The sequence below is a fragment of the Somniosus microcephalus genome, unplaced genomic scaffold (assembly GCF_052327205.1).
Source record: "Somniosus microcephalus isolate GS21.2 unplaced genomic scaffold, FLI_Smic_1.0 unresolved_chr3, whole genome shotgun sequence".
NCBI classification, from domain to species: domain Eukaryota; kingdom Metazoa; phylum Chordata; class Chondrichthyes; order Squaliformes; family Somniosidae; genus Somniosus; species Somniosus microcephalus.
In genome coordinates, this window is record NW_028225181.1 from 19,050,093 (window position 1) to 19,063,638 (window position 13,546).

General features: G+C 51.8%; 1 protein-coding gene across 2 annotated transcripts in view; it reads left to right on the forward strand.

The window, feature by feature from the left end:
* Positions 1 to 10,330, forward strand: part of LOC147091270 (lysophosphatidic acid receptor 5-like) — a 110,140-nt gene extending 99,810 nt beyond the window's left edge. For both annotated transcript variants that reach the window (XM_085976698.1, XM_085976699.1), the window contains exon 2: positions 4,409 to 10,330. In XM_085976698.1, the coding sequence (XP_085832824.1) occupies positions 4,846 to 6,027 (1,182 nt within the window). In that variant the 5' untranslated portion in view covers positions 4,409 to 4,845 and the 3' untranslated portion in view covers positions 6,028 to 10,330. The remainder of the gene's footprint in view (positions 1 to 4,408) is intronic.
* The last annotated feature ends 3,216 nt before the right edge of the window (positions 10,331 to 13,546 follow it).

Genomic DNA, 13,546 nt, shown 5'->3' on the forward strand with positions numbered 1-13,546 from the left:
CCTTTTTCATAATTATTCTAAACCTGATGATATTATGATCACTGTTCCCCAAATGCTCCCCCCACTGAAACACGCGCCGCTTGCCTCGCTTCATTCCTCAGAACTAGATCCAGCGCTGCCTCCTGCCTCGTTGGGCTGGACACGCACTGATCAAGAAAGTTCTCTTGTGCACGTCTCAGGAATTCCTCTCCCTCTCTGCCTCTTACTACACTATTACTATCCCAGTCTATATGAGGATAATTGAAGCCCCCCATTATCACTACTCTATAGTTCTTGCACCTCTCTCTAATTTGCCTGCAAATTTGTTCCTCTATCTCCTTCCCACTATTTGGTGGTCTATAGTATAGACTCAGCAATGTAACAGTCCTCTAATGTTTCTTAAATCTAACTAAGTAAACTTTGTCTTTGGCCTCTCAACGACATCACCCCTCGCCAGTGCTAGAATAGCTTTCTTGATCAATATTTCCTCCCCTATTTTTCCTGAATACCTTGTAGGCAGGAATACTAAGTCCCCAATCCTCCCCTTCTTTGAGCCAGGTCTCTGTTACTGCCACTATATACTGCAGAAAACCGAGAGAAGTGTAGAAAGTGCAGGGGTGAAATTAAAAAGGAAATTAGGAAAGCAAAGAGAGGGTATGAAACAATATTGGCAAGTAAAATCAAGGGAAACCCAAAGATGTTTTATAAATACATTGGCCCTGAAATTAGGATCGGGAGCTTGCCGCGCGTGCAAGCCCCCGACGTGCACTCACCCGGCGCGCCGACATCTGAAGCCCGGGCCTGCTTGCATTTCCTGCCACAGGCCCGGTTCAGATGTCGGCGCGATGTGCTAACCTGATCCAGCGGCGTAGTTAGTGGGATGTGCCGGCTGGGATCAGGTGAGCACTGTGCAGCCAATCAGGGGAGGGGAAACTTCATTCATGAGTTTGACAGTAAGAGCTGTCAAACTCATGAAAAGTATGGGCTGCCAAAACACTACTTTAACTTTAAATAAAATTTTAAAAAACATCCCACTGATTATAATAACTATAAATAAGTTTTTTAAAATGTTATAAACAATTAATCAATTTTTTGAAAAAAATAATTTTTTTAAAAATAGGGTCTAAAACTAAACTTACCATCCTGTAAATTCTTTAAAAATAACAAACCTGTGGGAAAAAAATTTCTACATTGTACTAAAAGCCCACTTACCTGAAAAACTAAGTACTTACGTCTTGTTTTTCCACGTGTAAAGACCGGAGGCCTTTACACGCGCGCAACTTTGAAAAAAAAAAGGAATTTTACTGCACACGCGCTGCCTGCGCAGTCGCGCGCGTTCTGCCTCGGAACCCCTTCGTTCAGAGGACAGGAAATGCCGGTTTTCCCCGCATGCGCTGTGCATGCTGAAAACCGGCATTTCCTCCGGCCAGACGCGTGAGTACCCCGACCGTAGGAGGGTCGATGAGGGTACTAGGCCATTAAGAGCAAGAGGATAACTAAAGTAAGAGTAGGGCCTATTAGGGACCATAAAGGTAACCTGTGTGTAGAGGCGGAAGACATGGACATGGTTCTTCATGAATACTTTGCGTCTGTTTTCACAAGAGAGAGGGACGATGCAGACATAGCAGTCAGGGAGGAGCAGTGTGAAATATTAGATGAAATAAACATAGTGAGAGAGGAAGTATTAAGGGGTTTAGCATCTTTGAAAGTGGATAAATCCCCAGGCCCGGATGAAATGTATCCCAGACTGTTAAGAGAAGTAAGAGAGGAAATAGCAGAGGCTCTGACCATCATTTTCCAATCCTCTCTGGCTACAGGTGTGGTGTCGGAGGACTGGAGCACTGCTGATGTGGTACCCTTGTTCAAAAAGGGAGAAAGGGATAGACCGAGTAATTACAGGCCAGGCAGCCTAACCTCGGTGGTGGGAAAATTATTGGAAAAAATTCTGAGGGACAGGATAAACCTTCATTTAGAAGGACACGGATTAATCAGGGACAGTCAGCATGGATTTGTTAAGGGGAGGTCGTGTCTGACTAACTTGATTGAATTTTTTGAGGAGGTAACAAGGAGGGTCGATGAGGGTAGTGCGTTTGATGTAGTGTATCTGGACTTTAGCAAGGCTTTTGATAAGGTTCCACGTGGCAGACTGGTCACAAAAGTAAAAGCCCATGGGATCCAGGACAAAGTGGTAAGTTGGATCCAAAATTGGCTCAGAGACAGGAAACAAAGGGTTAATGATCAAAGGGTGTTTGTGTGACTGGAAGGTTGTTTCCAGTGGGGTTCCGCAGGGCTCAGTACTGGGTCCTTTGCTTTTTGTGGTATATATCAATGATCTAGATTTGAATATAGGGGGATATGATTAAGAAATTTGCAGATGATACTGAAATCGGCCGTGTGGTTGATACTGAGGAAGGAAGCTGCAGACTGCAGGAAGATATCAATGGACTGGTCAGGTGGGCAGAACAGTGGCAAATGGAATTCAATTTGGAGAAGTGTGAGGTAATGCATTTGGGGAGGGCTAACAAGGCAAGAGAATACACAATAAATGGTAGGACACTGAGAAGTGCGGAGGGTCAGAGGGACCTTGGAGTGCATGTCCACAGATCACTGAAGGTAGCAGGACAGGTAGATAAGGTGGTTAAGAAGGTATACAGGATACTTGCCTTTATTAGCCGAGGCATAGAATATAAGAGCAGGGAGGTTATGCTCGAACTGTATAAAACACTAGTTAGGCCACAGCTCGAACACTGCGTACAGTTCTGGTCACCACATTACAGGAAGGATGTGATTGCACTAGAGAGGGTGCAGAGCCTGGGCTGGGGAATTTTAGCTATGAGGAAAGATTGGATCGGCTGGGGTTGTTTTCTTTGGAGCAGAGGAGGCTGAGGGGAGATTTAATTGAGGTGTATAAAATTATGAGGGGCCTAGATAGAGTGGATAGGAAGGATCTATTTCCCTTAGCAGAGGGGTCAATAACCAGGGGGCACAGATTTAAAGTAATTGATCGGAGGTTTCGAGGGGATTTGAGGAGAAATGTTTTCACCCAGAGGGTGGTGGGGGTCTGGAACTCACTGCCTGAAAGGGTGGTCGAGGCAGAAACCCTCAGCACATTTAAAAAGTACTTGGATATGCACTTGAAGTGCCGTAACCTACAGGGCTACGGACCAAGAGCTGGAAAGTGGGATTAGGCTGGATCGCTCTTTGTCGGCCGGCGCGGACAAGATGGGCCGAATGGCCTCCTTCTGTGCTGTAAATGTCTCTGATTCTCAGGACGTCTCAAAGCGCTTTACAGCCAATGAAGTATTTTTTTTGAAGTGTAGTCACTGTTGTCATGTGGGAAACGCACCAGCCAATTTGTGCACAGCAAGCTCCCACAAACAGCAATGGGATGAATATTGGCCAGTTCACCGGGACACGAGAGAAACAGAGACAGAGAGAGAGAGAAACAGAGGGAGAGAGACAGAGAGAGAGAGAGAGACACAGAGGGAGAGAGAGAGACAGAGAGAGAGAGAGAGACACAGAGAGAGAGAGAGACAGAGAGAGACAGAGAGAGAGAGAGAGACAGACAGAGAGAGAGAGAGACAGAGAGAGAGTAAGAGAGAGACAGAGAGAAACAGAGGGAGGGAGAGAGAGAAACAGAGAGAGACAAAGAGAGACAGAAAGAGACAGAGAGAGAAAGAGACAGAGAGAGAGACAGAGAGAGAGAGAGACACAGAGAGAGAGACAGAGACAGAGAGAGAGAGACAGACAGAGACAGACAGAGTGAGACAGAGAGAGAGAAAGAGACAGAGTGAGAGAGAGAGACACACAGAGACAGAAAGACAGAGACAGAGAGAGAGAGAGAGAGAGAGAGACAGACAGAGTGAGACACGGAGAAAGAGAGAGAGGCACACACACAGAGACAGAGAGGGAGAGACAGAGAGAGAGACAGACAGAGTGAGACAGAGAGAGAGAGAGGGACAGAGAGAAAGAGACAGAGAGAGACAGGGAGACAGAGAGAGAGACAGAGAGACAGAGACAGAGAGAAAGTGACAGAGAGAGAGAGAGAGACAGAGGCAGAGACAGAGAGAAAGAGAGAGAGAGAGAGACACAGAGACAGAAAGGGAGAGACAGAGAGAGAGACAGACAGAGTGAGACAGAGAGAGAGAGAGGGACAGAGAGAGAAAGAGACAGAGAGAGACAGGGAGACAGAGAGAGAGACAGAGAGACAGAGACAGAGAGAAAGTGACAGAGAGAGAGAGAGAGACAGAGGCAGAGACAGAGAGAAAGAGAGAGAGAGAGACAGAGAGAGAGAGAGAGACAGAGAGACAGAGACAGAGAGAAAGTGACAGAGAGAGAGAGACAGAGGCAGAGACAGAGAGAAAGAGACAGAGAGAGAGAGAGAGAGTTCTGAGCAATACTCTAAAACCCATCTCTTTTTGTTTTACAGATTCGGATGGGCAGCGTGTCCAGTTTCTGTTTTGAGCTTGGATCTCCGCCCTGCACTGTTCCAACATTCTAGGACCCCCCGCAGCCCATCTCAGTCTCTTTGACACTCGGGCCCCGCATTCATCGACAGCCGAGAGGAACCACAGCCCTGGACCCGATCGACTCTGCTCGGCCAAAGAGGCTTCGCGAGCCCGGCTGTCAATTTGAACGTTTTGAGCCGAGGTCAAGGCGCAGTTTCAATCTTCGCCTGGCGGAGAGTGGGAAAGGTGGCCGGATTAGGAAAGAGGGAAACCCTGGCCTCCCATGTGAAGCCCGATTGTGTGCGCGTTGGCAGAGAGCTTGTTTTCGGGGAATCCCCCCCCCCACCCCCGCCCCCCTCGACCCTTTGTGTTTGTGCAGGTGGAAGAGTTTGGAGGGAAGGGAGAGCCAAGAGCCAAGATGGATGGAGACGGATTGAGCAACATCAGTTACGGGAGCAATGGCACTGACGTCTCACTGGCCTCCTGTAAGGACCACGACAAGGTTCACCGGCTGCACCTGGTCTGGCACAGCATGATCTTCCTCCTGGGGTTGTCCCTCAACAGCACCGCGCTCTGGGTTTTCCTGCGGATCTTCAAGCTGCGGTCTGTGGTGATCATCTACATGGTCAACCTGGCCATCTGCGACCTCCTCTTCACCCTGGCCCTGCCCCTCCGCATCTACTACTACGCGATAGACGTCTGGCCCTTCGGGGACGTGCTGTGCCAGATTGCCGGCTCCCTTTTCCAGATCAACATGTACGGCAGCTGCCTCTTCCTGGCCTCCATCAACGTGGACCGCTTTCTGGCCCTGGTCTACCCGCTGAAGACCCGGCACCTGCGACGGCCCAAGATGGCCAGGCGGGTGTGCGCGGCCATCTGGGCCGTCATCGTCCTGGGCTGCATCCCCGTGGCCTTGATCCACGAGACCAGCCAGTGTCAGGCCAACAACTCGGTGGAGACCCGGTGCTTCGAGAGCTTCTCCAGGGCCACCTGGAAGATGGAGATCCTGCCCCTGGTGGCCCTGGCCGAAATCCTGGGCTTCCTGCTGCCCCTGTGCGTGGTGCTGTGCTGCTCGGCCCGCACGCTGGCCGCCCTTCGCCAGAAGAGCAGCTCGCCTTCCCGCCGCTGGCAGAAGACCATCAACCTGCTCCTGGTCAACGCCCTGATCTTCGTGACCTGCTTTGTCCCTTACAACCTGGTGCTGGCCGCCTACGGCCTGACCAAGGCCCGGCTCGTCTCCTCCAGCCCCGAGTCGCAGGCCCGCCTGCGCCTGGCCCTCCAGTTCACCATGCTCCTGGCAAGCTCCAACTGCTGCCTGGACCCCTTGATCTACTACTTCAGCACCGAGGGCTTCAGGACCACCTTCCGCAGCCGGAGGCCGGCCCGCTCGGAGCTCACGGGGGAAGGAGTGGCCAGCCTGGCCACCAGGAAGGCCAGCCAGGGGTCACCGAAGCCCGACACCTGGGACAGGACAACAACAAAGCTGCTGCTGCGGGCGGACAGCACACTCCAGGATCAGTTCCCAGCCGTTTTTGAGGAAGATGGTCCAAGGGGACCCGGCTGCCAGTGGAAGAACGGGATAAGAGAAAGTGCCGTCTAATAGGACAACGGATCAAATCCCTTCCCATTCACTCCCATTGTACCTAATCCCAATGGATCAAATCCCTTCCCATTCACTCCCATTGTACCTAATCCCAATGGATCAGACCCATTCCCATTCACTCCCATTGTACCCAATCCCAATGGATCAGACCCATTCCCATTCACTCCCATTGTACCCAATCCCAATGGATCAGACCCATTCCCATTCACTCCCATTGTACGCAATCCCAATGGATCCAAACCACTTCCATTAACTTCCATTGTACGTAATTCCAATGGATCAAACCCCTTCTCATTCACTCCCATTGTACGCAATCCCAACGGATCAAATCCCTTCCCATTCACTCCCATTGTACGCAATCCCAACGGATCAAATCCCTTCCCATTCACTCCCATTGTACGCAATCCCAATGGACCAAACCTCTTCCCATTCACTCCCATTGTACGCAATCCCAATGGATCAAACCTCTTCCCATTCACTCCCATTGTACGCAATCCCAACAGATCAAATCCCTTCCCATTCACTCCCATTATACGCAATCGCAATGGATCCAAACCCCTTCCCATTCACTCCCATTGTACGCACTCCCAACGGATTAAATCCCTTCCCATTCACTCCCACTGCATAGAATCCCAATGGACCAAACCCCTTCCCATTCACTCCCATTGTACGCAACCCCAATGGACCAAATCCCTTCCCATTGACACCCAGTGTACGTAATCCCAATGGATTCAAACCCCTTCCCTTTCACTCCCATTGTATGCAATCCCAATGCATCCAAACCCCTTCCATTCACTCCCATTGTATGTAATCCCAATGGATCAGACCCATTCCCATTCAATCCCATTGTACACAATCCCAATGGATCCAAACCCCTTCCCATTCTACGCAATCCCAGTGGACCAAACCCCTTCAGGTTCACTCCCATTGTACGCAATCCCAACGGATCAAATCCCTTCCCGTTCACTCCCATTGTACCCAATCCCAATGGATCAAACCCCTTCCCATTCACTCCCATTGTAGGCAATCCCAACGGGTCAAACCCCTTCCCATACACGCCCATTGTACACAATCCCAATGGACCCAAATCCTTCTCATTCACACACATTGTACACAATCCCAATGGATCAAACCTCTTCCCATTAACTCCCATTGTACCCAATCCCAATGGATCAAACCCCTTCCCATTCACTCCCATTGTACAGAATCCCAATGGACCCAAACCCCTTCCCATTCACTCCCATTGTACGCAATCCCAATGGACCAAACCCCTTCCCATTCACTCCCATTGTACCCAATCCCAATGGATCAAACCCCTTCCCATTCACTCCCATTGTACAGAATCCCAATGGACCCAAACCCCTTCCCATTCACTCCCATTGTACGCAATCCCAATGGACCAAACCCCTTCCCATTCACTCCCATTGTACCCAATCCCAATGGACCCAAACCCCTTCCCATTCACTCCCATTGTACGCAATCCCAATGGACCAAACCCCTTCCCATTCACTCCCATTGTACGCAATCCCAATGGATCAAACCCCTTCCCATTCTCTCCCATTCTATGCAATCCCAACGGATCAAACCCCTTCCCATTCACTTCCATTGTACGCAATCCCAACGGATCAAACCTCTTCCCATTCACTCCCATTGCTCATAATCCCAATGGACCCAAACCCCTTGCCATTCACTCCCATTGTACCCAATCCCAAGGGATCAAACCCCTTCCCATTCACTCCCATTGTACGCAATCCCAATGGGCCCAGACCCCTTCCCATTCACTCCCATTGTACCCAATCCCAATGGATCAAACGCCTTCCCATTCACTCCCATTGTACGCACTCCCAATGGATCAAACACCTTCCCATTCACTCCCATTGTACGCAATCCCAATGGACCAAACCCCTTCCCATTAACTCCCATTGTACAGAATCCCAATGGACCCAAACCCCTTCCCATTCACTCCCATTGTACGCACTCCCAATGGATCAAACGCCTTCCCATTCACTCCCATTGTATGCAATCCCAAGGGATCAAACCCCTTCCCATTCACTCCCATTGTACGCAATCCCAATGGACCAAACCCCTTTCCATTCACTCCCATTGTACCCAATCCCAATGGACCCAAACCCCTTCCTGTTCACTCCCATTGTACAGAATCCCAATGGATCCAAACCACTTCCATTAACTCCCATTGTATGTAATCGCAATAAGCCCAAACCCCTTCCCATTCACTCCCATTGTACACAATCCCAATGGATCTATACCCCTTCCCATTCACTCCCATTCTATGCAATCCCAACGGATCAAACCCCTTCCCATTCACTCCCATTGTACACAATCCCAACGGATCAAACCCCGTCCCATTCAGTCCCATTGCACACAATCCCAACGGATCAAACCCCTTCCCATTAACTCCCATTGTACCCAATCCCAATGGACCAAACACCTTCCCATTCACTCCCATTGTACGCAATCTCAATGGACCCAAACCCCTTCCCATTCACTCCCATTGTATGCACTCCCAAGGGATCAAACCCCTTCCCATTCACTCCCATTGTACGCAATCCCAATGGACCAAACCCCTTTCCATTCACTCCCATTGTACCCAATCCCAATGGACCCAAACCCCTTCCCGTTCACTCCCATTGTACAGAATCCCAATGGATCCAAACCACTTCCATTAACTCCCATTGTATGTAATCACAATAGGCCCAAACCCCTTGCCATTCACTCCCATTGTACGCAATCCCAATGGACCCAAACCCCTTCCCATTCACTCCCATTCTATGCAATCCCAACGGATCAAACCCTTTCCCATTCACTCCCATTGTACACAATCCCAACGGATCAAACCCCTTGCCATTCACTCCCATTGTACGTAATCCCAACAGATCAAACCTCTTCCCATTCACTCCCATTGTACGCAATCCCAATGGACCAAACCCCTTCCCATTCACTCCCATTATACGTAATCCCAACAGATCAAACCTCTTCCCATTCACTCCCATTGTACGCAATCCCAATGGACCAAACCCCTTCCCATTCACTCCCATTGTACGCAATCCCAATGGACCAAACCCCTTACCATTCACTCCCATTGTACGCACACCCAACGGATCAAATCCCTTCCCATTCACTCCCATTGTACGCACACCCAACGGATCAAATCCCTTCCCATTCACTCCCATTGTACGCACACCCAACGGATCAAATCCCTTCCCATTCACTCCCATTGTACGCAATCCCAACGGATCAAACCCCTTCCCATTCACTCCCATTGTACAGATTCCCAATGGATCAAACCCCTTCCCATTCACTTCCATTGCACGCATGCCCAATGGATCCAAACCCCTCGTCATTCCCTCCCACTCCAACACCCATCAGTGTACCCCAGTCCAGTCACCTCCCCACCATCAGTCTACCCCAGTCCAGTCACCTCCCCACCATCAGTCTACCCCAGTCCAGTCACCTCCCCACCATCAGTCTACCCCAGTCCAGTCACCTCCCCACCATCAGTCTACCCCAGTCCAGTCACCTCCCCACCATCAGTCTACCCAATCCAGTCACCTCCCCACCATCAGTCTACCCCAGTCCAGTCACCTCCCCACCATCAGTCTACCCCAGTCCAGTCACCTCCCCACCATCAGTCTACCCCAGTCCAGTCACCTCCCCACCATCAGTCTACCCCAGTCCAGTTGCCTCCCCCACCATCAGTCTACCCCAGTCCAGTTGCCTCCCCCACCATCAGTCTACCCCAGTCCAGTCGTCTCCCCACCATCAGTGTACCCCAGTCCAGTCACCTCCCCACCATCAGTCTATCCCAGTCTAGACCCTCCAATGCCCAACAACACCCCTTCACAAAGGAGCCAATCACTTGTCAGTATTGGGATCCCTGACCGACAGTGCCCTCTGCTGGTGGAGGGCTGGTGCTGCATGAACAAACGTTTTAGTTGAGAAATGGTCCAGGTATCGAAATCGGAACTGTGGATGTCGAAATTCCCCACAGACAATACTGGAAATGCCCAACAGGTCAGGCAGGTTTCAGGAGACCTCCCCCAGCAGAAGCGGAAGGGTTCATCTCGCATTTCACTGCGCACCGCTGATCCGTGAGGACGTCAGGAGGGGAACTGAAGCCCCATTTGCTATAAACATCAGACTAGGAGCCCGTGGGCAATCAGAAACTGAACTCTTATTATAAATGTCACCGTGGGAGGTTCAGAGCCTCCGTGTATTTCCTGTTTCAAAACCTTTTGGCACCCACTGCACAGAAAGATATAAATCATGGTGGTGCTTGTAACATGGCCTCAGCTGGTCTCTGCTGCCCTTCCTGCCTTCACCTGTGATGTACAGAACAAAGCCTTTTCTGAGACCTCCATCTAGGCCCTGCCTGTCTGTGGGGTGTCAGAGCTGGGGCTCAGTGTCCCTGGGGCCTGTGTTCAGGCCCTGCCTGTCTGTGGGGTGTCAGCGCTGGGATTCAGCGCCCCTGGGGCCTTGTGTTCAGGCCCTGCCTGTCTGTGGGGTGTCAGAGCTGGGATTCAGTGTCTCTGGGGCCTGTGTTTAGGCCATGCCTGTCTGTGGGGTGTCAGAGCTGGGATTCAGTGTCCCTGGGGCCTATGTTCAGGCCCTGCCTGTCTGTGGGGTGTTAGAGCTGGGATTCAGTGTCCCTGGGGCCTGTGTTCAGGCCCTGCCTGTCTGTGGGGTGTCAGAGCTGGGATTCAGTGTCCCTGGGGCCTGTGTTCAGGCCCTGCCTGTCTGTGGGGTGTTAGAGCTGGGATTCAGTGTCCCTGGGGCCTGTGTTCAGGCCCTGCCTGTCTGTGGGGTGTCAGAGCTGGGATTCAGTGTCCCTGGGGCCTTGTGTTCAGGCCCTGCCTGTCTGTGGGGTGTCAGAGCTGGGATTCAGTGTCCCTGGGGCCTGTGTTCAGGCCCTGCCTGTCTGTGGGGTGTCAGAGCTAGGATTCAGCGTCCCTGGGGCCTTGTGTTCAGGCCCTGCCTGTCTGTGGGGTGTCAGAGCTAGGATTCAGTGTCCCTGGGGCCTGTGTCCAGGCCCTGCCTGTCTGTGGGGTGTCAGAGCTGGGATTCAGTGTCCCTGGGGCCTGTGTTCAGGCCCTGCCTGTCTGTGGGGTGTCAGAGCTGGGATTCAGTGTCCCTGGGGCCTGTGTTCAGGCCCTGTCTGTCTGTGGGGTGTCAGAGCTGGGATTCAGTGTCCCTGGGGCCTGTGTTCAGGCCCTACCTGTCTGAGGGGTGTCAGAGCTGGGATTCAGTGTCCCTGGGGCCTTGTGTTCAGGCCCTGCCTGTCTGTGGGGTGTCAGAGCTGGGATTCAGTGTCCCTGGGGCCTGTGTTCAGGCCCTGCCTGTCTGTGGGGTGTCAGAGCTGGGATTCAGTGTCCCTGGGGCCTTGTGTTCAGGCCCTGCCTGTCTGTGGGGTGTCAGAGCTGGGATTCAGTGTCCATGGGGCCCTGTGTTCAGGTACAGACCCGTGCCCATCACCGTGCGGGGTAATCGCAGGAACAGACCCGCGTCCTATCACTGTGCGGGGGAATCGCAGGAACAGACCCGTGTCCCATCACCGTGCGGGGGAATCGCAGGAACAGACCCGTGTCCCATCACCGTGCGGGGGAATCGCAGGAACAGACCCGTGTCCCATCACCGTGCGGGGGAATCGCAGGAACAGACCCGCGTCCTATCACCGTGCGGGGGAATCACAGGCACAGACCCGTGTCCCATCACCGTGCGGGGCGGGAGAATCACAGGCACAGACCCGTGTCCCATCACCGTGCGGGGGAATCGCAGGAACAGACCCATGTCCCATCACCGTGCGGGGGAATCGCAGGAACAGACCCGTGTCCCATCACCGTGCAGGGGAATCGCAGGAACAGACCCATGTCCCATCACCGTGCGGGGGAATCGCAGGAACAGACCCGCGTCCCATCACGGGGCGGGGGGGAGGGATCGCAGGAACAGACCCACATCCCAGACCGGCTAAACGCACTGCACTACTGAGTTGAGTTGCTTTGAATAAGACATCCTGACAGCGGGAAAGGTTTTGAGCTTAATTTAATTGAATAAATTTATTTCTTTAATAAAGAAGCGCTGAGAATCATAAGTTAAACATGTGGCCTCTCTATCTCTCCCATTCCCCCTCCCGAGGGTTGTTATTATTCGTTCCTGGGATGTGGGCCTCGCTGGCAAGGCCAGCATTTAGTGCCCATCCCTAGTTGCCCCTGGAGAATGTGGTGGTGAGCCGCCATCTTGAACCGCTGCAGTCCGTGTGGTGAAGGTACTCCCACAGCGCTGTTAGGGAGGGAGTTCCAGGATTTTGACCCAGCGACGATGAAGGATCGGCGTTATATTTACAAGTCAGGGTGGTGTGTGGCTTGAGGGGAACTCTGCTGGCCGGCCTCCCACCCTCCATAAACTTGAGCTGCCCCGTAATCCTCACTCGCACCAAGTCCCGTTCACCTCCTGTGCTCGCTGAACTACATTGGCTCCCGGTCCAGCTATGCCACGATTTTAAAATTCTCCATCTGCGTGTTCAAATCCCTCCATGGCCTCCTCGCCCCCCCCCCCCTCCCACTCCCTATCTCTGTAATCTCCTCCAGCCCCGACAACCCTCCGAGATCTCTGCGCTCCTCCAATTCTCGCCTCTTGCGCAGTCCCGCTTTTATTCGCTCCACCACTGGTGGCCGTGCCTTCAGCTGCCTGGGCCCTAAGCTCCGGAATTCCCTCTCTAAACCTCTCCGCCTCTGGGATGAGAAGGCTGTTCTACGAGGAGAGATAGAGTAGAACGAGCCCATATTCTCTGGAGTTTAATAGAATGAAAGGAGATCTCCTGGAAATAGAAACATAGAAGATAGGAGCAGGACTAGGCCATTCGGCCCCTCGAGCCTGCTCTGCCATTCAATGGCTGATCATCCAAATTCAGTACCCTGTCCCTGCCTTCTCTCCATATCCCTTGATCCCTTTAGCCTTAAGAAATATATCCAACTCCTTCTTGAATACATTTAATGAATTGGCCTCTACTGCCTTCTGTGGTAGAGAATTCCACAGGTTCACCACTCTCTGGGTGAAGAAATTCCTCCTCATCTCTGACCTAAATGGCTTACCCCTTATCCTTAGACTGTGACCCCTGGTTCTGGACTCCCCCGCCATCAGGAACATCCTTCCTGCATCTAGTCTGTCCAGTCCTGTTAGAATTTTATAAGCTTCAATGAGATCCCCTCTCATTCTTCTAAACTCCAGCGAGTACAAGCCCAATCGATTATGTATAAAATTCTGAGGGGGATTGACAGGGTAGATGCTGGGAGGATGTTTCCCCTGGCTGGAGTGTCTAGAACCAGGGGTCACAGTCTCAGGATAAAGGGTCGGCCATTTAGGACTGAGATGAGGAGGAATTTCTTCACTCAGAGGGTGGTGAATCTTTGGAATTCTCTGCCCCAGGGGGCTGTGGATGCTGAGTTGTTGAGTATATAAAATAAAAAGAGGGGCTATATTAAATAAACTAATCAAACTCAAA